Here is a 26,465-nt window from a genome sequence, read left to right as displayed (position 1 = left end):
TGCCATGCTTACCTCGTTTACTGGAGCCGGCTAGCCATGCCAGAACAACCGGCTCGCAAGATGTTAACAAATTTAACAACCATCTCTTGTGAGCCGGCTCCAGCACACCACAGATACTACTCTGTGTTTGGGGAAAACTAATGCACTCTTTGCTGGGAACAGATTTTATACTCTGAGAACTACCCCTCTGGTTATTACAATGTGTATTCCCCAGCATGGTAGCTGTGTAACCTGTCCATTACTGAGATAGGTGTGGGGCTTCTACCAAGTGCATTTTCTCACCTTCCCAGGGTCGATCAGATCTTCTCCCAAACTCTTCTTACTGTACCCTGCACCTTCCTTCTCTGAAGAGTTGGTACTTATTTTGGATGGCCAAGAGGGCAAGGTAGTCACTTTCTTTAATGGAAAATTCCTCTCCATCCTGGCCTCCATTGTCTATGGGCATGCAAGAGCTCAATAGTGGGCACTGTCTATATTGGGTGCGGTGGCCAACAGACACAAGGCTGACCAGTTCATTGCAAGGAGTTTTGTTGATTAGAAGAAAATTTCCTTAAATGTGTCTTTTTACCACAAATTCCAGGTTCAGCTTGCATAGGAATCGGTAAATAATAAGTTTTATTTAATGGAGGTATAGCTGAAGCTGGATATAGTAGTATTTCCTGTAGGTATTTTTTAAATAAATCAGTAGAACTCATACCATACACCAAAAGAAAGTTCAATATTCTCAGGTTCAAATGTCTATTGAAATGTTCTATTTGTTCTATTTTCTTATGTATTGTAGTTTTATCTAATATCTCAGTGGTAGCTTTTAAAGATTTCAGATCTTGTTGAAATTGTCCAGTTTGTAATGCAGATTCCTGTTTAGTGTTTTTTAAGGAAGTTGTTAATAAGTCAATTTTACTTACGAGTTGAGAGATGTCCTGAGCTGATTTTTGGACTACCCTATTTAATCTCAATAGCGCCTTCCATATTGCCTGAAGAGTAATCTCCGTGGGGGGTAAATCCTCCAAGTTTATTCCTCCAGCGTTCTGGGTGAGATTGACGCCATTTGAGGTCTGGTCATTGTTGACTTCCGATATGGCCTGGGCCTCCTCACTCTGCCCTGAAGACGCTGGACACGGAGGTCGATTATATTCTGGTGGCGATAAAGATGTCTCTAATTCTGAGAGGACTGTCGCTCCTCCTTCAGTCCTCAGCTCGGACTCGCTCACCCCAACAACTGGGATAGGCGTTGTGTATCGGTCGATCGTCTGTTGGGACAGGGAGGAAGTTCTGGCCAATGGCGTTTGGCCTTTCACTATCCCCTTTCTTTTAGAATGTGGCATTTTAGAAGAAGGAAATATCTTAGGAAGAGACGCCAACAGAGAAACTCGATCGATCAGCAAACACTCTCAAGCCGCCATCTTGATACGTCCCCCCCACTTCTTCATCTAATCTAAAATGGCACTGCACAGGTAAAGCTTTTGTATTTTTTCTCAAAATAGTACCATATAATTACTGTTTGTTCTACTATGCAAAAAATTATTCCTGACAAATGCAAAGTTCTATTATTTATTATTTATTTGTACAAAATTCCCCCAGGAGTATTGTATAGTACACCATAAGGTCCAGCCTCAACTGCTCTCTTTATACCTCCTATAGCTTTAACCAGCCCAGCTGTCTTCCCTTCCTCCATAGCACTGACTTCTCAACTCTTCTGCCTCTTGGCTCAATCTTCCAAGGTTTCCTCTCCTTTCTCCCCTGTTTTGCCTCTACCCTCTAGGCTCCAGGAAAAACCCTAGTCCTCCACCCCAGGCTGCCTCCCGAGTCTCAACCAAGTTTTTCTTTACTCAGCGCATAGTTAGACGCTGAAACTCGTTGCCGGAGAATGTAGTGACAGCAGTTGGCCTTGCTGAGTTTAAAGGGGGTTTGGACAGATTCCTGAAGGAAAGGTCCATTGAACATTATTAATTTAAAATGTTGTTTTGTTTTTGGGTTTTTGACGGCTTCTTGAGGCCTGGATTGGCCACTGTCGGAGACAGGATGCTGGGCTTGATGGACCCTTGGTCTTTTCCCAGTATGGCGGTGCTTATGTTCTTATGTTCTCCTCAGGCTTGATCTCTATCCAGTACTCATTCTTCCCATGGATAGCACCCCCTCCCTAGTTTTTACTCCCCATTGCCCCCCACCAACCAAGGATCAACATCTCTGCAGTTGTTTCTCTCTTTTCAACTTTGTCACCCCAGCTTTAACTCTACCATCTCTGTGCTCCAGTCTTGACCCCACCACTCATGCTTTGTTCTTCTCCCTTTTCAATAACCACACCACTGCACTCATTATTTCTCCCACAGTAGCTACCTACCACTTCCCAGGCTCAATATAAGTTCTCTTGCCCTTCCCAGACTTGACCATCCAGTTCCCTCTCTAATTCAGCAGGCTGACTGCCTCCCCTCCTCCCCGCCAGTTGTCCTTCATTGTCTAGACTGCATCTTAGATTTCTCTCCCATCTCCAGGCTTGACTTTAGAACTGTTCACTCTCACCCTCCTTGCAGGCTTGATCTGAACTGGACCTGATCAGCAGATGCAACCTGGCTGTGCTATATCCATATCAACAGACTTCTTACAATGCTGCTGCTGTGTTTTCTGGGCCCATACAGGCTGATTACTAAATACCTCTTCCTTCTGGACTTGTGCAGATCACTGTTGTACTTCTCTCTCCCTATCTACCCTTCAACTCAGCCCAATTCTGTGAACAATTTACAAAATCCATACAAGAAGAAAATACAGTGCTAATTCTCCACTGTGCAGTTGGTGCAGAATTTCCCCAAGAGTAGACAGTCTTAGTCATCTGTGCCAAAAGAGGAGCAGGTCTCTATCAGGGAGTGCATGTGCAATGGCATATATAGCCCTCCAATCTGAGCCACAATTGCAGTCCTGGCTATCTGTTGCAAGAGGAACAAGTCCATGTCGGGGCAAGAGGAACAAGTCCATGTCAGCTCACTTGTGCATTCATCTACACTCCAACAATTGCCAACAGATGCCATTCTAAGTGTTTTCTATATAAATAATAATAAGCTTGTACATATTCAGCATTTGAATCTAATAATTATTCATAAGCTTGTTCATGAAGCTGAAAAGCCAGAACACTGCTTTCTTGCCATGTTCACAATATCTTTGTTTTAAATATGTAAAGTTCTTGTCAATTTGATTTTGAAAGATCAGGTCTATTGGTTTTCTTATCTAACAGTATTTTGTAGTCTTTAATCTCTACTTGTCTATGCATTAATTCTAGTTGTTGATAGCATTCAGTACATTTCTAATTAACATTTTGTGGTGTCTCTCTCTCTATATACTGTATATACATATCTCTCTCTCTATATATATATACACAGTGCACTCCATTTAAGTGCATGTCGGATAAGCGCATGCTCTGTTTAACTGCATGCCGTACTTCGGTCCCATTTTTGGTGCCATCAATTTCCATGGGGACAAACTTTGGTTTAGCGCACCACTGATAAGTGCAAGATTCACTTACATGCATGGTTTAAGACCGCTCCTCTGCAGGGAAGACTCTGCATAAGCGCGCGCATGGAATATGGAAGCTGATTGGCGCGTGACAACCAACGAGATTTCAAATTTACTGCCCCTTTAGCTGCCACAGGCAGAATAAGCGAAAGAATGTTGTTAGAGTGTACATGTACACTGGGGTCGTCGTCTTCGCGGCGGAACTGTAAGACTTTAACACTGGCTGAACTAACAAAGTCAAGCATCTATTGCTAAAGAATATGGTGTCAATCCCAGTCAAATTTCACGTGTCTTGAAGCAGAAAGACCAGCTTCTGGAAGACTGGCAAAACAATACAAATCCACAACGGAAATGAAAACGGGCGAGAAAAGCTGGGGAGGTAGAAGATACTCTTCTTCGGTGGTTTTCTTGAGTCAGGAGCAGACAGTTTCCTGTCAGTGGTCCACTGCTTATGGAGAAAGCTAACCAGCTAGCTGAAAGTCTTGGACTAACTGAATTGAAAGCCACTGTTGGATGGTTGGAAAGATGGAAGGAGAGGAACAACATAAAATTCAAGAAACAGCATGGTGAGAAACAAGACGCTGATGACTTTGGTGCTGAAAATTGGGTTGTTTCAGTTCTTCCTACTATCTTGAACGAGTTTGCACCTCATGACATTTTCAATGCTGATGAAAACGGTCTCTACTGGCGAGCGATTCCTGAACACTTGCATTCAAACATGCTGAAACTACTGAAGGTAAACCATCGAAGGACCGACTGACGATCCTCCTTTGCTGCAATATGGATGGGAGTGAGAAGTTGGAACCCCTCATCATTGGAAAGAGCAAACAGCCCCATTGCTTCAAGAAAGTTAAGCGACTTCCTGTGTCATACGAGGCTAACGCAAATTCATGGATGACTGGGGAAATTTGGAAGCAGTGGCTAAAGAAGTTAGACACTAGAATGTGGGCACAAAGGCGTCAGATTTTGTTGCTTTGTATGCCACTGCGGATAAGTCCGACTCCATCAAGTCCATACCTGGACATTCAGTGACATTTTGCTGAAAATCCTGATAGACCACCTTAGCACTATCCATGTAGTGCCGGAGCAGTCCAGAGGTGGAGCCAGGGCAGAATTTCCACTCACTGAATAGCAGCAGTATTCAGTCTACTAACCAAGCAACTGCCCAGATAAAGTTAGGATAGGCAAAAACACTGCCCTAACTTTTCAGTCTTAATATCACCACTACCAGGATTAAGTGCCGACAGCAGGGCTGGCACAAGGAGCTCAGATGCCATAGACGAACCTTCAGCCATGACAACTGCTCCTCCCCTGTGGTTGAGCATCTCTTTCCCCTCTCTTCTTCCCCATCCCCTAGTTGGCCAGTTTTTCCTAATCTTTTCCTGTTCCCACCTTGTGTCCTGCCTCTCCCTTTCCCTTCTCACTGTTGGGTCTACCTCCTCCCAGTTTGGCTGGAAGATTAAAGAAGCATTAGTGCTTAGCAGGTCCTGTAAGCACAGACTCCCCCCCCCCCCCCACACTAAAGCACTGCTTTGTTTCCCCTCCTTCCCTCCAAACAGGAAATCTGCCTCACAGTGGGGTAGGACAAAGTGGTGCTTCAACCTGGACATGCGTTTATAGAGCTTGCACAGCGCAGATGCTTCTTTTTCCAGCAGGCCCAGGGGATGTAGAGGTGTGGCAGTGGCAGTCCCAGCAGCAAGAAGGGAAGCAGGGGAAGACTCTCACTGGTTCCAGAGCCATACTGCCGTCCCCTCCCTCCAATGCTGATGCCCTAGGTGGATGCCAAGTCCACCTAGTGGCTGGGCCAGCCCTGGTCAGCAGCCAAGTTATACCTGGATATTCAGCAGAGGCCAATTGTAGGCACTGAATAACTGAGTATAAAAAAAACCATGGCAGCTGGCATTTAAATCAAATTCTGGGTGCTGTAGCTGAATATTAACCCCTCAATATCTTACTTTTTTCATACGCATGAGATAACGCTGTGTTAAACTCTGGGGCCAACGCATTAAAACGTTTTCCTCATATTATTTCTATGGACAAATAGAAGAGGGGAAGGGGAGTGAGCCTTATTGAATCTGGTTTACGGTGTCAACGGGGAAAAAGTTTAGAGGCCAATCTGTAGCTCGTAGGAGGCAGCCCACCTAAGTACCACTATCGGAGCTAAATCTGGATATTCAATGCCAGGCCATTTCTGGTGACTGGCATTGAATATCTGTTTTTTGTTTTGTTTTTTTGGCTGGCTCAGACATAACTGGTTATGTCAATATTCAGAGGTGGCCAGTTAAATTTATAGTGGCCAAAGCTAGGACTGCGATTAGGCGGTCCAACTTGGCTGCTAAAGTTAGCTTGACAACATTAAATATTACCGGGTATCTTTTTGGCACAAACCGGCAATATTCAGTGGAGATAACCGGTTACCTTGTGCTGAATATTAGTGTCTAGGTACCGAAATGCTATTTAACTGGTCAGCGGCAGTTTCTGGCCAGTTAAATAGCGCTGAATATCAGCTGGTTAGTACATCATGGTTGTAGCATCGTATTTGCTCTTAAGTTGACCTTTTCTTTAATTAAAACAAGGCAGATGTGGAAGGAAGAAAAGCATGAAGCATTCTGATGACAAATTAAGTGGCTCATTATTATTGGGAAAAAAATGTTAAATGTAGCATAGCATTTTGTACTCCCTTGTACTGTCTTATATATCACAGCTGGGTTTTTTTTCCATGCATCAAGAGTGACACCTAGTGACTATCTTGGATCAGTGCATAATTTGGTGCTACTGCAATTTAGAACATAATAGTTGCCATACTGGGACAGACCGAAGGTCCATCAAGCTCAGTATTCTGTTTCTAACAGTGGCCAATCCAGGTCAAAAGTACCTAGCAGGATCCCAGAAGAGTAAAACTGATTTTATGTTGCTTATCCTAGAAATAAGCAGTGGATTTTCCCAAGTCCATCTTAATAATGGCTTATGGACTTTTCATTTAGGAAATTATCTAAACCTTTTTAAAACCCTAAGCTAACTGCTTTTGCCACATTCTCTGGCAACAAATTCAAGAGTTTAATTACATGTTGAGCGAAAAAAAATTTTTTCCAGTTTGTTTTAAATTTACTACTTAGTAGCTACATTGTGTGCCCCCACAGCCCTTCACCTTCTTTTTTAAAATGTTGACAGGTACTGGAAAATTTTAGCTTTTGTCAGTTGCAGTAAAAACTAACTTAATATTTTGAATCAAAGTCATACAGACCTTGCTCACAACATATGCAGACAGTAAATCAAACACCTCTCTGTATGAAATTTCTTAATTCTTTAACATAGTGGTTGATTGAAGGTGAGCTCATCCATTCAATAGCACTGTGTACCATGTTTGTTGCAGAACAAAAGAAATGGGTAACTTTATTCTGCCCCTTCATTTAGGACTTATTAGGTAGAAATGCTCTACCTTTAGCCAGTTTTGAAATTTATAGTGTTTGGTGTCAGTGTATATCTGTGTGTTGGAGTGGTAGTGAGGGTGCTGGATGTCTTGTATAAAGAGTACCCTGCTCTGTGAAGAAGTTCATAGCTTTCTTGCACTTAATTGACCCATTTAGGCCCTGATTCACAAAGGAACAGTGACAAAATAGCCAATGATATTGCAGCCAACTCAGTGTAGGCTAACTTTTCTAGAAAAACCTAGCTGACCAGCTTCTGGCTCAATGTTCACCTAAGGTTACATACCTAGCCAAAATATAGACTAATAAGTCTCATTGTGCAGCCTAAAGATTAGAATTTATATTGGCCAAAAGGGGTAGCCAATAAAAATGCATTTTGAAAGCCTTGAAATTAACATTGGATAACACTCATGAAAGCAGAGCTGCCAAGCTACCTATTCCTTCCAGGAGAGAGACACTTTGGTGGGTCCTGGATTTCTACCAACCTCATTCTGGTGCAGTATGAGACCTACAGCACTGATTTCAATGGCTAGAATCATGAACTACAAATACTACACTGCTTTGGGGTGTAAGTTTAAAACCAAGACTTAAGACTCCCTCCTAGAATGGGTAACTTCGCAGTTCTGTGAGAGTCACCCTGCTTGTATTCTGTGTTTTCTCATCAAACAGGATGTGTTAAAAATTATGAATAAACAATTATCAACTGTAAAATATGTTTCAGGAGAAACCAGAATTTTCTTTAAGTAGAAATAAAACTAGGAAACACTTTTGGCCTTTATTACCCTCCATGCTGAATGATAAATCAAGTTGATAGGTATAGAGATTTGTGGCACATATGTAACCTACATATAAATTGAGTTTGATTGGGTAGTTTGTGTGTTAGTGAAGCTGACATTTTGATCTGTGTGATTTTCCTCTCAGTCAGGGTTGCCAGGTGGAAAATTTTTTTCCAGCCCACTGGAGCCCAAAAAACAGCCCAAAAACCGCCCAAACACAAACCCCGCCCCTGACACCCCCACCCCCGCGTCATCACCCCCGCCCCCGCCGTCATAAACCCCGCCCCCGCCGTCACCGGCCCCGCCTCCCACGTCACCGGCCCCGCCTCCCCGTCATCGGCCCCGCCTCTTACGTCATCGGCCCCGCCTCCCCGTCATCGGCCCCGCCTCCCCGTCATCGGCCCCGCCTCCCACGTCATCGGCCCCGCCTCCCACATCACTAACCCCGCCCAAAACGTCATTAACCCCACCCAAAAACGTCACTAACCCCGCCCCCCCGCGGCCGAAAAAACCGCCCGAAGCACAAAAACCAGCCCAAAAAACCGCAACCCGCCGCGGGCAAAAATTTCCCACGGCGGGTCGCGGAAAACCGCCCAATTGGGCGGTAAAACCGCCCACCTGGCAACACTGTTTAATGATGTCATGCTTGTGAAACAGAGCAGGATGGCTGCACGTGTATCCATTTGTTTTCTGCATGGCAACTAAGGCTGTGAAGAAAGGGGAGGAGTTTTCTGAAGAGGAAATTTTCTGAGGACAAGCAAACTGTTGTATTCAGTGTTGCCAGGTGGGCGGTTTTCCGCGACCCGCCGCGGGAAATTTTTGCCTGTGGCGGGTTGCGGTTTTTTGGGCTGTTTTTTGGGCTTCCGGGCGGTTTTTTGTGTGGCTTTTTCGGCCGCGGGGGGCGGGGTTAGTGACGTGTTTGGGCGGGGTTAGTGACGTAGGAGGCGGGGCCGATGACATCAGAGGCGGGGCCAGTGATGGCGGGGGTGATGACGCGGGGGTGGGGGTGTCAGGGGCGGGGTTTGTGTTTGGGCGGGTTTTGGGCTGTTTTTTGGGCTGGATTGGGCTGGAAAAAAAATTTCCACCTGGCAACCCTGGTTGTATTCTCATATGTGGGTGAAGTCATCCAGTGGAGCCTAGTGAGGACACTGACAAGCAAATTTGAAAAACGTTCTAGCAGCATTCCACCATGCATACGCTGGTGGTGCCTTCCTGCCCGATGAGCGAGCTCAGGTCCCTCAGTCTTCATTTTTCCCTGGAACAGACAGGACAAATCACTGTCTTTTCTTTGCGACGCATATTCTTTCTCATTTTTGCAGTGCCTTCCCGTGTGGTTCTTCTTCTCTTCCACTACATATTTGTTTTAGGTATTTTTCTTTATAATCCCTTCTTCCTTTTATTTTCATAGTTTTTTCGGCACTTTAAGTTTCCTTTACTTTTTGTGATCGGTTAGACCTGTTTCACAGCCAGAGCCCTGACCTTGATTTGGACACTCCCCCTTTTTCTGTTCAAAATTCAGAAATCTAATTTGGCTGCTATTCTTTTTTCGATATCTCAGAAGACCCCCAATGGTTTCAAGAGGTTCACCCAATTCAATCAGGTGATTTCCATAACGGACCAGCACTCTTAGGTGCTTTGGGCCAAACCATTAGCCTAATTCCTGTTCTTTGTTTTAAAATGCAGCTGAGCACACAGAGGACTTGGCAAGCCCAACAGAAGAGACTTCTTGGCTCCTCAAAGACCGGTGCATTGACATTGACACCAGAAGCATTGACCTCAATGGCTGTCAAGGCTTCAACATCCACTGGGAGTGCACTGGCACTGAGAAGGACTCCACTTCTTGACTTCAGGCGCTAACAGTAGGCCCTTGGACCAGTCAGCATCAGACCCAATACCGAGGGCATGTACGGGTTTGATGCTGTCCTCGTCAGCAGCGAAGACCACAATGCTGAATATCAGGGGAAGCCCAAGAATCGGTCCTTTTTGACACATAGTGCTGGGAGCACCGGGGCAATGTCATCACCAATACCCCAGAAGCACTGGTACTAAGAGGAGCACTCTCTCTCTCTCTCTCTTCAGAAGAGGTGCCGGTTAATGAGCCTCTGAGTAGCCACGTTCCCTCTACCAATTCAACACTGACACTTTCCCAAGCTGCCTCTCTAATGGCTCCCATGCCTTTGCCGATGCCTACCTTTGATAAGCGGTTCTGAGCCATGCTCAGGGAGAAGCTGGAGAAGATGCTGCAGCAGCTTTCTGCTCAGGCATCGAGGACACTTGCATCAGTTGTGGATCAGCCCCAGCTTCTTCCTCAGGCTTCTATGTCTGTGCAGACATCTTCAAAGCCAGCACCTTGATGGGTGTCAATGTTGACACTGACACATATGATACCGTTCTCAACGTCAGGGGAGGAAGCTTCCCCGGAGTCGGAGGGTAAGGCTATACCTCGGTGCTCTTTAGGGCATGGGCATAGTTCCACTGAGCTGAGGCAGACACAGACTCTCATAAAAAAACACATGGATACCATGTAAACTCTGTCTCGGCACCCTCCACCTCCAAGAGGTTTTCCAGTGGGCCTAGACAGCAACCCAACTACTCTGAAAGACATAGGTTCCTGCCTCCTTCTCGGTCTACCCAGTGGTCCCAAGGCCAGCGTTCCCAGCCTCAGACCATATCCCACTCCAAGTAACTGTCCAGGATGGACGTCTGGTGGTCCCTGTTCTTTATACTACGTTGGGCGAACAATTAGGACTATGAGAACACGATTGGTGGAACATAAAAGTCGTCTTGTTACAAAGACCTTGACAGCTCCTCTAGTTTCCCATTGCCTGCAATATCAGCATGCCTTCCTAGATTGACGATGGTTTATTATAGACCATGTACCAGAGTTTAATGACAGCTGAGATCGGGCTGCTATTTTGACCAGGAGAGAACAATGGTGGATACACAAATTGCAAACTATCAGCCCTCAGGGACTGAACGAAACTATAGAGTGGAACTCGATGATTTGAGCTACTTGTTTTAAAGAATGGTCTTATTATCGTTAGGTTCCCTGCGGTGCTGTCTCTCAAGTGACCTCATGTTTTTCTATTTTAGTGATGATTTTAACCCTCTGTAGGTTGGACTGGTTGATTTGATCAAGATTTTTGTTTTCACAGTGACGTCATAAAAGCGGCCGCTGATCGTAGCCTTTAAATAGCGCCCCGGAAGAGCAGTACAAGTGCAAAAAAAGCCTTTAGCGTTGGTGTCTCAGCTTACAGGACTTTGCTGGATGGTGAATCCTGAGAGGGCGATTAACCCGAGTCCCTGAGGAAAGCATTGAAACCCGCGGTGTCTGGCGTAACCAGGGGAAGCCTATGTGGACTGTAAACTTTAGAGACAGAGATTTAAGATAAGTTACGTTTATTTATTATTTTTTGAGCACATTGAATTTGAGCACTCATGTATGGTTGCAATAGCACTTATATTTCACATTTAAGAGATAGCCCTATGAAGAGATGCTATGCCACTGGGCAAAATAACTAATGATATTGCCTTAAATAGTGGTGTCTCCTGAGGGTTCTCTTTATTCGCAAAGAAAAAGCAATAGAAAAATAAAAGAAAAAAAGAAAATCAGATTACTAAGTAATAACACTTTCATGAAGTGCTTGTAGTATTTTTAGGATGTTCTAATGTTCATCGTCTTTGGTTTTGTAATTTATTAGTGTTTCCTCACCAAACATTGTTTTTGGGAGATTTTTGTATTGTTTCATTGTTGGAATAAAGGCGTATAGGCAGGCAGGGGAGAGGAGGGAGTCGACACCAGCAGGTGTCACCCTAGCTGGTGGACAAGGGACCCAGTGCCACTGGATATCATCCTGGCTCTCAAAGTTAGTTTCCTTTTTTTTTTTTTTTTTTAAATAGGAGCCATCGACCAGCCATAACCCTTGCTCAACTGATCCCCAGAACTACCATTACAGGAGCCACACAGAAACACCAGACAGACAGAAGCTGCACAAACCATCTACCAGCCGCGTGGAGACAGAGAAAAATACTGAACATTCCAGGCTGCACAATACCCTTATGGGGCAAATTGCTTGGAACTATTTTTATTTGTCTTCTTCCGGTGATAGATGGACATAACCCATTAGTCTGGACTGAGCTGGAAGAAATGACAAGGATAAGACCATTCTTCTATTCTTTTTAGATCACTTCTCAAGTTCTCCACTCCCTCCAGGGTGTCTACTCTGTTGCAATCCAAATAAGAGTGCTGATGATGTGGCTTCCTGCTGAGGTTCCTCCAGCATGGAATACCTGCTTCTTGAAATACTGCACTCTCCACTGTATTCTTGTGGGCCCACACTCTTCCCCTCTAAACAGCTAATACTGTTGTCTCCCTTTGGTGAGCAAGCTTACTAAAGAGATAGCAGCTTCTTACCCCCCCCCCCCCCCCAACTATAAATGTAAATAAACTAAAGTTAAAAAACAAAACTATTTTGATCCTTTGCTGCATTGTGTGCTTCCTGTTTGTGTGGGGATGGGACATGGCAGAGTCTTTGATGCAAGCATGGGCTCAAGCCCCCACATTTCCTCTCCTTTACAGCAGCAGCTGTAGGTCACGGAACTGGGTGTGTAATGGATGGGAAGGAGAAGTGGTGACCTGTAATCATGTGAAAATGTTATGTTCCAAAATATGTAAGTTGGTGCACACCTGAGACTGACCCCCCCCCATCCAATAAACAAATATAGCACACCACACCCAGAGCAATAATAAAGCACTAACACCAAACCAAAATATTTGTAATACACATGTACACAATAATGGAAATTGTAACACACAAGCTTTATTAATTTATTTGGATTTAGTGCACACTTTTTTTCCAGTAGTACCTGAAGATGATCAATTAACTTTACATTTATTTTACTGTGATTTATTAATCTTCTCCAACAAAAAGCATGGGGTGATATACAACATATATGAAAATTGTAAAGCAAATAAAAACAGAATAAAATACAATAAAAATATGCATCTCCATCACTTCCACCCTCAAAGTACTCCATATCTACACAGCGGATTACCTCCCATGATCAAGTTACCAAATACTCTCTAAATCCATTGTTTCCAAAAGCCATCCTTCATAACCAACCCTTCAACAGTCCGCAAAAATGTAGATAATCCCTTTTAAAACATACTTCACCCAGCAGCTTATTCCACCAAAATGAAAAAGGTCCTTTTCCTAAGCTACTGCATATGTACCACGCTGTCACCTGAAGAAAAAGAATACACAGTGAGATGATCACTCAAGTATGGGGGAGACAACACATACTGTACCTTAAAAACCAATGTTAAAATTTTTTTTTTAATTTATAACAATTTACTATTTTGACAAAGCACTGAACTTGTACAGAAAAGTTACATTAAGCAAGAAATAAAAAATAAGAAATTATTACATCAAAAAGGAAAAGGTAATCATCATTCAAGTCCTTAATTATGGGATCCAAGAATACAATAAAGGTAAAAAAATGAAATAACTATAAAGAAAAAGTGCTGGAAGTGCCTAAAAGTGCAAATATTAAATATACAGAGAGCGCTTACTTGGGAGAACTATGCTGTTCTCGCAAGACATATTTGATTGCCAGGAAGGCAAAGAGATGCAAAGGCTGAAAGAAAAAATATTTAACAGAAAAATATCTAACAACACATTTACATGGAAATCTAAGGAAAAAAAGTTGCACCAAGCTGAAGTACTCCTGGTCTCATAAGCAAAAACTGTCTATGCCTTTTTCGGGTTTATTTTGCAACATCTGGGAAAACTTGCATAGTAACATAGTAGATGACGGCAGAAAAAGACCTGCATGGTCCATCCAGTCTGCCCAACAAGATAAACTCATGTGTATACCTTACCTTGATTTGTACCTGCCTTTTTCAGGGCACAGACCGTACAAGTCTGCCCAGCAGTATTTCCCGCCTCCCAACCACCAGTCCCGCCTCCCATCACCGGCTCTGGTACAGACCGTATAAGTCTGCCCTCCACTATCCTCGCCTCCCAACCACCAACCTCTCTTCCCCCACCTGCTCCGCCACCCAATTTCGGCTAAGCTTCTGAGGATCCATTCCTACTGCACAGGATTCTTTTATGCATATCCCACGCATGTTTGAATTCAGTTACCGTTTTCATCTCCACCACCTCCCGCGGGAGGGCATTCCAAGCATCCACCACCCTCTCCGTGAAAAAATACTTCCTGACATCTTTTTTGAGTCTGCCCACCTTCAATCTCATTTCATGTCCTCTCGTTCTACCGCCTTCTCATCTCCGGAAAAGATTTTTTTGCGGATTAATACCTTTCAAGTATTTGAACATCTGTATCATATCACCCCTGTTCCTCCTTTCCTCCAGGGTATACATGTTCAGGTCAGCAAGTCTCTGCTCATACGTCTTGGAACGCAAATCCCATACCATTCTCATAGCTTTTCTCTGCACCGCTTCCATTTTTTTAACATCCTTCGCAAGGTACGGCCTCCAAAACTGAACACAATACTCCAGGTGGGGCCTCACCAACGACTTGTACAGGGGCATCAACACTTCCTTTCTTCTGCTGATCACACCTCTCTCTATACAGCCTAGCAACCTTCTCACTACGGCCACCGCCTTGTCACACTGTTTCATCGCCTTCAGATCCTTGGATACTATCACCCCAAGATCCCTCTCCCCCTCAGTACCTATCAGACTCTCCCCGCCTAACACATAAGTCTCGCGTGGGTTTCTACTCCCTTTCTTCGCATTGAATTTTAATTGCCAAACCTTAGACCATTCTTCTAGCTTCCTCAGATCCCTTTTCATGCTTTCCACTCCCTCCCGGGTGTCCACTCTGTTGCAAATCTTAGTATCATCCGCAAATAGGCAAACATTACCTTCTAACCCTTCAGCAATGTCACTCACAAATATATTGAACAGAATCGGCCCCAGCACCGATCCCTGAGGCACTCCACTACTCACCTTTCCCTCCTCCGAGCAAACTCCATTTACCACCACCCTCTGTCCCAAAAATGTTATTTCTTTTCTCCGTTTTTAAAGAATAATCTTAATAACCAGTCCTCATCAGGTTTCACAGCCACAACCAGCGTCGGTATCTGATGTCTCCAAAATCTCTGAAACATGCAAAGGAGCTCCTTCTTGATCTGGATCTTACTGACCCTTCACAGACCTCTTAGGCAAATAATACACTTGAGAAAAAGGTGGCATTTTCTCCTCAAGTCTGAGAAATCTCCTTCAAATATCTTTTCAACATGTCTCTAGTTCTCAACTGATTCTGATTTTAATCTCAAATTTGAAAAGTCCTGAACAATTGTAGTTTGAATTCTGTGTATCAATAAAGTTTCTCTCTAATTTAAGGCGACTTTAGATCACATGTACTTCAGCAACATTTTTATTAGTTTTATCTTCTATCTGTGTAATTCTTTGCTCCTATTTCTGAAGCTGAGGACAGTGTGTTTTACACAGTTCTGTAATCAGCAACCACAATGTGTCGAGTAACCTCAGCGGGTCTAATTATAAGAAACTGTGATAACGGTTGGGAGATTACCTGCTGAGAAGAATCACTCTATGCTGCCTTCATAGAGCCAAACTCCTCACTCGAGGTGGAAAAACTGATAGCAGTTTCTTCGGGCTCTCTCAAGAACAGAGAGGCTCCCTGGTCGACAGTCAGTTGTTCCAAAGCCTCTCTCAACACCACAGTCGCAGTAGTCTCTAGCTGCGATGGTGTTGACGGCATCATCAGTGAATTGCTGGAACATAGCTGTGGGCTCTCCACTCGGGGCTTAAGGTGACTTCAAGCCCTGGAGATGCCGTGGGTTCCCCTTCCATATGTCTAAGGCAGGCTTCCCTCTGAGCTTATTACACCCTCGATTCTCCTTAAAAATGTATCCATTGGTACGAGCGGGGAAGGAACCAACTTCTAGGAGCCTCGAACAGATGCTTTAACCCTATGCTTCAGCATACTGAAGAAAAAGGTAAAGCCAAAGAGGAGCTCCACCAGCACTTGCAGCCATCTTGGATCCTACCCAACATTAGAATTTAAAAAAATCCCTTAATATACAAGTGGACTCTAAAAAAAGGGACTGTAGCATTGGGGATACATGATTTCTTACTTCTACACCTCCTGAAAACCAAGCTGTCATATTTTGTAACTACTGTACCTGTGCAACGGATTGCTTAGGCGGTCCTACTGATAATCCATTGCCATAGTCAAATCTTTAAATAACCAAATCAACAACCACATTTTATCTACATTCAAAAATTATCTCAATTGGCAAATCACATGAAAGTGATAAGACAGCATTTGTATCAAACATCAAGTTCCTATGAAACCACACCCCCAAGCTATGGACAGCTGTTTTCACAGGACTCTGATTTCTCTGCTTTGTCTCATAACTCATATATTTATTTACAGTATTAATTAGCTGCACAATCCCAAAGTTCTTGGTGGCGAACAAATCAACATACATAATACAAATGTACAAAATAAAACAACATGACCAAAAAACCCTCCTTACATACATAAAATATACAAAAACTAGAAATATAATGCTTCATCTCGACAAAAACTCTGCTGTTTCTCCATTACAAATACTTCCCATTGTAAAACAGAGGAAGGGTAGCTACTCTTCCAGTATCTTGCCATCATAGACTGGTATCAGATGAAACTCAGCCTTCTCCTGGATATCAGGGACCAAGTTCTTGCACCTAAAATAAAATTAGACACATTATAAGAGCATTGCACATTCAGTATATCAGACACTGCAATCTGAACCAAATTCATAACAGACTAAACACACAGGGGCAGAACCACCACATGCAAGCAAAATCACCCATCTCGCCACAGTTTCTCCAACATAGTGGAGACACATTTACATCCCATTTATGGTATATACAAAATAAAGGGGCTCATTTACTAAAGCTTAGCAAGTGCTAAATGCTAAGAAACCCATTTTATACCTATGGGCTTCTTAGCATTTATCCTGCACTAAATTTTAGTAAAAGGGCCTCTAAATAAATTTCCCCCTATACGAACCACAAAGTCCTCATACATGACTTTTGACTTTGCAACATTCAACTAACTCTCTTCTTCAACTAAGCAGTTGCCATTTCTAGACCAGAGAGGTGTGGTAGCACAGTGTTAGTCCACTTTTAAAGGTAATCATCAACAGAAATAAAACAAAATAAAACATGGAAAGGAAAAGAAAAGAAAAGAAGATGATACCTTTTTTATTGGACATAACCTAATACATTTCTTGATTAGCTTTCGTCTTTGTCAGATTGGAAATAAGCAAATGTTGGTAGATGACAGTATACATGAGCACATCAAAGCATTTCAGTGACAGTCTATATGCATGGAGAAAGGGGATGAGTGAAAACATCAAAGCATTTCAGTGACTAACAGGATGGGGGTGGATAAGTGAGAGGGAGACAGGAGAGCACTGCGATTTACAAAGCAATACAATTTTATGCTTTGTAATGGGCTAGAAACCCCAGATCTTTGTTAAGTCCTGTCTGGTGGGTGTCAAAATATTTAATCATTTTGACTTCAAAGGTCTCACGTTCCTGTATTGTTTTAAAGTTCCCTTTCAGGATCCTTACCATGAAATCACTGGCACACTGTTCTGGTTTTGTAAAGTGCTGTCCCACAGGCGTGACATCTTTGTTTGTACTGGCATTTTTCATGTGATGTCTATGTAAATTAAATCTCTTCTTTAGCATCTGACTTGTTTCTCCAACGTAGCAGCCTTCATCGCACTTTTTACACAGAATGATATATACCACATTGGAAGATGAGCATGTGAAAGATTCCTTAATGTTGAATATTTTTCCTTTGTGAATGATCGTGGGGTCCTGTGAGATATTTTGTCATAGTTTGCAGCTGGATATATTGCAAGGATGTGTCCAAGCTTTGTCTCCACTGTTCTTCCCACTGGAATAATGATTCGGGATTCATCTTCAATCAGATGACATTGAAAACACAGGGCATCCAGCTCTTTACACAGCAGAGTCATAAAGATTAAAAAAGAAGTGGTGAAAGTACAGACCCCATAGTATCCCACACTGCATAATCCACTCTACAAAGTACTTATTGCCCATCACTTGCTGTGTCCTCTTCAAAAGGGAACTAAAGCATTAAAAGACTAGGGGCTCATTTCCAAAGCATTTAGACTTATAAAGTTCCATAGGCTACTATGAGGTGTATTTTCAAAGCACTTAGGGCCCTATTTACTAAGCTGTGCGTTTTTAGCAAGCGCTAAAAACACTACAGCACCTTAGTAAACAGGGCCCTTAGACTTACAAAGTTACAAAGAGGCACATTTTCAAAGCACTTAGAAAGTTAGTTAGTAACCTATGGGACTTTGTAAGTCAAAGTGCTTTGAAAATGAGCCCCTTTGTAAGTCTAACTGCTTTGAAAATATGCCTGTAGATCTCCCATTCCCAATTCATTCAACCTATCTTTCAAAAGGGAGTGCTGAACTATATACACTGTGAATAAGTCCACAAAAATCATCACAACATTGAATCCACCGTCCACCAAGTAGTAAACCTAATCCATAACCACAGTTAACAAGATTTGTGCTATGCGTCTTCTGATACTAGATTGGTACTAAGTACTTCTCCATTCTTCAAAAAAATCAACTTGTCACCCTACACATTTTTTTCAATTAACGTTCCAAAAATGGGATATTTGACACCAGCCTATAGCTATCTAAAACAGATGAGTCCAAAGCTTTTTTTTTGTAACTGCCTGATTAAAACCTTCTACAATAAATCGGTTACAGTTAATTCATGTACTATACTGCTTAACCTCAGCCAAGAACAATGCAATACAAAAATAGAAAGACAAACACATTGAACCAAGATAGCAATCCAGTTGAAAAAACAAAACACAAGAAACTACAATACTATGGAATATTCAACCTAATACCCCGAGAATGGGGACCCCAAAGACCTCAATATTTAATATGCAAACATAGTGGGCCTCAATACAGCCAGAACCTGCAGTACCCGAGACTCATAAAATGTTGTTCAACCATCATGTTCCCATTCTTCCTGTTGTATCCCACCTCCTGTGAAGTAACTTCCTGTTTCTGCATAGGTGGACATGGCAGGAAGGACCAGTGGCTGGCAGAGCAATCTTTTGTGATCACTGCTCACTGCCAGCCAATGACTCTGAGGCAAGTAGGGGACCGGGGTGGGGAGAGGGGGTTGGAAGGGAAGGACAGATGCTGGAGCTGACTGAGAGAGGCTGGCTGCAGCATCACTGAAAAAATGCAGCTTTTCTATGGCCCAGGCCAGGCCAGGGGAATCTTGATCCCCCCCCCCCTCGGCTGCCCTGCTCCCTGCATGGAAGGAGCCATAGCTGGCTTGGAGAAAAGGCTTCACCATGCAAACAGTGAACCCAGTAGCAGTGAAACAGTGGGGGTGGTGAGAACATTTTCTTAAAACATATCCAGCAGCAGAATGGCCACACCAATACCAACATAGCACCAGCAATTAAGAGCTTGGGGCAGGGCTGAAGATTGGTTTATTTGGCCTCTCCAACCAAAAAGATATTCTGCTGTCCCTGTTTTGAACTGCCCCAGTTCCATCAGCATCAGTGGGAGTATCACATATGTATCACCTTCTGCTGTCATGGGTGTACTCAAAGAACTGCACAATATTGTTAGTCAAACTGCTGGAACGACCTCAGTCACAGCAGCACCAGAGGCACAGCTTCCCAAACTGGGGGCTGGGTCCCCAAATGGGGTCTTGACCCAAGTAGGCTCTCCACAAGTGCATCATTAATCTGCAACCGCAGGAGGTCATACAATTTCATTTGGCCATGATCTGCCAGAAAACGACTTAAGGGCTTCCCCTGCTGCTGCCTGACTCAGAAGGGCAACTGGGAGGCACCAGCGTAAGCAAAGTGGCTGTTGCATCCTCCTCTCCTCAAAGGCTTCTATCTGAACAGATGCTTCATGCATGTGAATGGGGGTAGGGAGAATACAGGGTAGTGTGGGGAAATAGTGTTTTCCGTGAATCCTGTGCTGCACTCATCTCAGACCGTCGTCGCCGCCCGCATGCATTGGCCATCCCAACCCCCCCACACAGACAGTAGTCCCTGCTCCCCATCAAATACATCCCACTGCTATCCACTTGCCCTGGACACCCTCCAGTTCTACCTATGCTGTACTCCGTCTCTGACATTAGCTGAGGAAAGGGGGCATCATCTTCCCCTTCGCTACTGACTGCGAACTGCTCGAGCCGCCCTGTTCCAGGCTGTCAGGGGTGGAGAAGCCTATCCTCGGGCACGAACGAACCACCCCTCGTACAATCCTCGGCCCACGAGCAAGAGTAGAACCGACACTCTGGCCCCGGCCTTCCTCTCATCCGCGGCGCTTCCCTCTAGTCTACTACAGGCCCCAGCTGAGCACCGAGTCCGGGCCGCCGCCTCCTCCTCGCGCCCTCTCACACTTCCTGCCTGAAGCGGAAACCCGCCCCGACCCGAGCCCGCCGGGCAGCAGAGAGAGCCGAGAGAACGGTGCGAGAGTCCCCGAGAGAGAGAGAGACAGCGTCTCAGCCCTGCAGCCGGCCGGACCGGCTGAGCCCAACGCCGCCCTCTCCTCTCTCCCAGGTGGCAGCCGGTCATGGTTTGTAAGCGCAAGTACGGCGGGCTGCAGCCCTGTGCGCCCTGGAAACAGCCCCGCTGCGCCCCCGGCACCAGCAGCCCGGAGCCCGCCACGGCCAGCAGGGAGCGCGGGGACCCGCAGGGACCCGAACCCCAGCAAGACCACCAGCAGCAACATCTCCAGCCCCCGTTCCCTCCTCCTTCGGCCGCCGGGACACCTCCAGCCCAGACCGAGAGTGGGACACCACCATCCCCGTCCTGCCCCGAGGAGCCGCTGCAGCCGCCCCCCGACAACCTCCATATCCACCAGCTCCCCTCCTCCATCCTGCTCAAGGTGAGTGGTGGTGGCCACCTCCTCTACCTGGCCGCCAGGAGAAGAGGGTGACCCTCTCCCTCCCACGTGGAGCCCACCACAGTGACAGGCTGAAAACGTTGCAGTTGTGTTTACTGACCAGCTTAATATGCCTTGTTTGTAATAGGGTAAGGTAGTGAAACAATAATTTCCCGAAACACGTCAGACTCCATGCATGTAACGTAGTAGTTCAGCAGCTGAAATAATCTGGAAGCAAAGACCACAGAAAAGTCTCAAGTGAGCTTAAGAGAAGACTTTTTCTTCTGAACGTAATGTTTATGAAAGTTTTTCGTGAACTAGAGCAGCTATAACTTATAAGCAGATTCTGTAGTATTTTAGATTATTAACATAGTAATTGAAGGCAGATAAAGACCTGAACGACCCCATCCAGTCTGCCCAACAGTCTCACTCATTATCACTTCATAATTAAACCAGCAATGGATGTCATATAAAATACTTGATCATTGTCTTTCTTTGCAATTTCTGGAAAATAGACAGTAGAAATCCACCAGGTATTGTCCTTACATTCCAACTACTGGAGTTGCTCTTGAAACCCACTCAAGCCTAGCTGAATCCATCTTGTCATTTGCGGGACATGGGCCATAAAATTCTGCCTGGCACTGTCCTCATGTTCCAGTTACTGGCGTTTCTGTTGAAGTCCTCTCCAGTCCATCCTAAACTGGATTGCCATATATGGGACACAGATTATACAAAATCTGCCTGGCTCCAGCCTTATTTCTTCACAGCTGTAGTCACCATCTAAGCACCACTTGATACATTAAATTCACTGGCAGTCATTTAATGCTATTTTTATGCTATTAATTTTCTGATTAGAGATCCCCTGTGCTCATCCCACACCTTTTTGAATTCCGTCACCATTTTTATCTCTACCACCTCCTTCAGGAGGGCATTCCAGGCATCAACCACCCTCTCCGTGACTTTACTCCTAAGTCTACCACCCCGCAACCTCAGTTCATGGTCCTTAGTTTTACTGTTTTCCTTTCTCTGGAAAAGATTTGTTTCTATATTAATGCTTTTTACATATTTAAATGTCTGTATCATATCTCCTCAATGGTATACATATTCAGGTCTTCCAGTCTCTTCTCGTATGTCTTTTGGGTCAACCTAGCCCCATATCATTTTTGTTGCCTTCCTCTGAACTGCTTCAAGGCTTTTTACATCTTTAGCAAAATACTGCTTCTAAAACTGAACACAGTACTCCAGGTGGGGCCTCACCAACAACTTGTAAAGGGGCATCAATACTTTCTTTTTTTCTGCTGGTTATGCCTCTCTTTATACAACCTAGCATCCTTCTGGCTACAGCCAACACATTATCAAACTGTTTTGTCACCTTCAGATCCTCCGACACCCAAGCTCCCTCTCCCTGTGTATGCATATCAGCCTCTCACCTCCTAGCACATACAGCTCCCTTGGATTTCTACTCCCGTTCAGTCCCGTGGCTTTGTCCACCCTCAATTTTTCAAGTTGTTCATAAACACTTTCTTCCCTGAATGGTGCGATACTCCATTCTCATATGTACCTTTGCCAATTGATTGTGGTCCTTCTCCAGGATTTTTCTTCTGTGAACACAGAAGTATTTTTTTTATACGTTTGCTTTTTCCTCATCACGCTTTACATAGCGGTCCATAGCATCTTTCAGTCTCACAATTCTATTTTTAGCCTTCCTCCTTTCACTAATGTACCTGAAAAAATTGTGTTCACTTCTTAGATTTTTAGTCATTTGATCTTGTGCTTTTGCCATACGTATATTTTTCATGACTTCTTTCAGTTTCATCTGGTATTCCTTTCTGGGTTCCTCTTCTTGCATTTTTTTAAGTTCAATAAATTTTATTCAAATTTTCAAATGAATGCAGATTCATATAGCAAATATAATCATTACAACGTATTAATATAATGAAAGTTACAACTTACACAGGCACTTAATATCTGAGAATCAAATATCCATGTATAACAAATTATATAATGAACTTGACACTGACAAGAGTGAACAGTTTAGGTATGTTTGTTTTATAAAATGGAGTTAAAATTAATGATTGGAGACCATACCTTTAAGCAGAAGGCACCATTTTTTTCAGCTGTTACTCGTTCATATTTTGCTACCAAACATTCATAATTCCTCCACATGTTACAATGTATTGTAGATAAATCTTTTCAACAATGGCATATCATTTTGATTGCAATGAATATTAATAAATACAAAAGTTTAGCAGCATAAGGGTGAAGAGGTGTATCTATACCAGAATCACCTGTTGTTATGATTTTTTAAGAAAGTGGTTCAGAAATATTTAATATATGAGAAATAGTTTTTCATATCGATGACCAAAATATTGATACCAAAGGGCAGTGATATAATAAGTGATCAGGAGTACCTATTTCAGAACTACATGACAAACATTTATTATCTAGAGATTTTGATATCCAAGAAAGTTTATTGGGAGTCCACATAACTCTGTGTAGAATGAAGAACAACGATTGAGAAAAAACAGAAAGCAGACACTAGAGGTCCAAACAGTTCCTTTATTCATACAGACCCAACATGGCAGGCACCCATGTTCTGTGTATTTCTTATGGATTTTTTAATGTATATTCATGTATTTAGTGATTACCCATATCACACCTGTTTCCTTTTACATACATGTCTTTATTGTATATGACAATTCCAAAATGATAGCCTTAAACATGAGTTAGGTAGAGTGTGATTCTTTTTAGATTAGTGTTTTAGGTTTTAGTAATGTTTTTGACTTCAGATGGCTTTGGATTCCATTTGTATGTATGTTTTCAAGCATCCTAGCCACAGGGACGCCCGGTGACGTCACTTCCAAGATGGCTGCTGGAACGCATACTTTTTTTTAGCGTTTTTTGGCATTTTTAAGCAGCGTTTCGTAGTAAGAATTACATTTTTATGGAGGGCATTGCTTAAAGAATCAGATTCTGTACTTTGTATTTTTATTTTTTCAGTGAAAATGCCGTTTTTTAACACGTTTATTTCATCATTCATTTTTAATTTTTACACATTTTATTATGTTTTTATTCTGATTCCTCATAAGATTTCACACGCATGCCATTTTATTTTCAAACTTTTAAGTTTTTATTCTGAGAACAGGATATCTCCGCATTATAAATAGTGGGCTGATCCAAGATGGCAGCCCCCATTCAGAGGATTGAAGCTGCTGCTCCACTTCTGTAAAGGAACCACTGCTAAAGTAGGTCTTATATCGTTTTACCATTAGAACTTTTTATATACAATTAGTCTTTTTTAGAGTGGGTTTCTTTCGCACCTCTAGGTGTTTTTATGTTTTTAGTCTTATTTTCAGCCTTCACTGCAGCAATGTTCTTATTCTGTGTGAATGTCCCATGACCCCTTTTTAAAAGGTTGTTACCTTTTTGGCTCTGACACAGATAAGATTAAAAACGAGTACCTTGTGCCTATGCTAGATGCCTTCCAGTTTTACTAGTATGCTTTTACATTATTCCTCTAGATCATCTTGGATGATCAGTTGTGCTATCCGGGCTAAGCCTTTTAATGTCCCTGGCTAGGTATGTTTGTTTTGACTTTTATTGTTTGCTCAATGAGCCTAACCTTTTAGTCTTTTATGTTCTGTTTTATGTTTTTGGTATATCATATAATTGGCTTTTTTATGTAAATGTTGTTTTAATATTTGGTTATATATCCTTTATTTTTAGATATTTTTTTTATTAGCTGTATTATATTACTACCCCTGATGCAGCCTTAATTGGCGAAATGTGGCCACGTCGGGTCTGTACGAATAAAGGAACTGTTTGGACCTCCAGTGTCTGCTTTCTGTTTTTTCTTTTTTTTGTCGCTGGCTAGACACTCAGAGCCTCTTTGCTATTCCAATCCAAACAATGATTGAGATATAGCTGCTGATCTAGTTGATGAAGTAATAGAAGACCAAATTACTCTCCAGATATATGGTGTGGGGATAAATTTAGTCTCTTTCTCCCAGATGTCTTCTAAACTATAAGAAGCTTTACAAAATTTGAAGCAATACTTTTACCTCTTGAAATTTGGTGACAAAATATCCAACAAGTAGATTCTTCTTTCTTCAAAGATTTAATGATTAAATTAGATATAATACAATGCTTTAGTTGTATCCATTGGTAGTGAGAGTAAGTGAGTAATGAGAATTTGCTTTGTTGTGTTTCAAAAGGAATCCAATTGTCGTCATCTATTAGTTGGTTTATATGCCAAATTCCGGCCTTGATCCAAGCTGGACAAAATATACTTTTATTTTTAATCTGAAGTAATGGATTGTTCCAGAACTTGTTTGGGTAATATTTTCCAGAATTCTGCTTCAAATTGTAACCATAGTGAAGCCTTCTTATTATCTTTTGTTGTAATCCATAAGGCATTTTGTCATAACAGATATGCCAAGTGATATTTATTTTTTACATTTGTACCCTGCGCTTTCCCACTCATGGCAGGCTCAATGCGGCTTACATGGGGCAATGGAGGGTTAAGTGACTTGCCCAGAGTCACAAGGAGCTGGCTGTGCCTGAAGTGGGAATTGAACTCAGTTCCTCAGTTCCCCAGGACCAAAGTCCACCACCCTAACCACTAGGCCACTCCTCCGCTCTATTCATAAAAGCTAGGGAAATTGAGACCACCCTGATTCTTCGTGCCCTTTAATCATTTTAAAGCACTACGAGGAGGTTTGTTAGCCTATAGAAATTTAGTTAGTAATTTCTCAATGTTCTTATAAGTGCCAGTTTTAAAGAGAACTGGTAGCATGCGGAGAATGTAATTAATTTTGGGAGTTAGCATCATTTTTATGGTGTCAAGTCTACCCCACCAAGATAGTTTGAGGGGACCACTTTGAAGTTAGCTCAGTCGTGTATTTTAATATTTGTTCCGAATTTAATTTGATTGTACTTTCCAATGAAGGGCCAAATAATATACTAAGATATTTTAAACCTGTTGGTGACCATTTGAAAAGGCATTGAGACATTACCCAATTAAGACTGTAGGCATTCAGGGGCATCATTTCTATTTTAGTTGCATTAAATTTGTATCTGGAAAATTTGGAGTATTTTTCAATAGTATCCATGATGTGAGGTACAGAGGAAGGGGTGGTGTAAAGAAGTACATCATCAGTGTAGGCAGATATCTTTACAGATATGGGGCCCATGTTAACACCTTTAATATCTTTGGAAACTCATATAGCAATTAACAGGGGTTCCAGAGCAATATTAAAGAGTAATGGAGAAAGTGGGCAACCTTGCCTCATTCCTTTAGTTGGGAAGAAAGGATCAGAGTGAATACCATTTAGATATAATCTGGTGGTTGGGGCAGAATTCAAGACTTTGATTAATTGAATGACTTTGTGAGAAAAACCAAACCATCAAAATGAATTAAACATAAAAGACCATTCAACTCTGTCAAATGCTTTTTCCGCGTCTAATCCTATGGCTATATAGGGGTCTTTTATATTTTGTGTGTGTAATAGTACATTGGTGAAAAGCCTAGTATTATCAAATGAGTACCTCCCATGCATAAAACCTGTTTTGGTGGAGTCAATAATTTTGGGTAAAACTATTTGTAATGTATCAGCTATAATTTTAGCAATCTTTTTAGCATCCTGATTTATTAACGATAGGGGTGTATACTTTGGGACTAGGGAAGGGTCCTTACCTGGTTTTAAAAGGACAATTATAGTGACCTCTGTAAAAGATTCATGAATATCCCCAGAGCTAATGATATAATTGTAGAAGGAACTTATTATAGGAGTAAGAATG

At 42.7% G+C, this 26,465-nt stretch overlaps 1 protein-coding gene across 1 annotated transcript in view; it reads left to right on the top strand.

Annotated features, from left to right (window-relative positions):
* The first annotated feature begins 19,046 nt into the window (after nt 1–19,046).
* The window catches only part of FBXL17 (F-box and leucine rich repeat protein 17), a 679,280-nt gene continuing 671,861 nt past the window's right edge, over nt 19,047–26,465 (top strand). Inside the window, exon 1 of the mRNA XM_030193453.1 lies at nt 19,047–20,669. Within this exon, the coding sequence (XP_030049313.1) occupies nt 20,355–20,669 (315 nt within the window). The 5' untranslated portion in view covers nt 19,047–20,354. The remainder of the gene's footprint in view (nt 20,670–26,465) is intronic.

Source organism: Microcaecilia unicolor, chromosome 2 (assembly GCF_901765095.1).
Source record: "Microcaecilia unicolor chromosome 2, aMicUni1.1, whole genome shotgun sequence".
Lineage (NCBI taxonomy): Eukaryota > Metazoa > Chordata > Amphibia > Gymnophiona > Siphonopidae > Microcaecilia > Microcaecilia unicolor.
The sequence above is the reverse complement of the archived record's forward strand: the minus strand, read 5'-3'. Positions and strand labels throughout refer to the sequence as shown.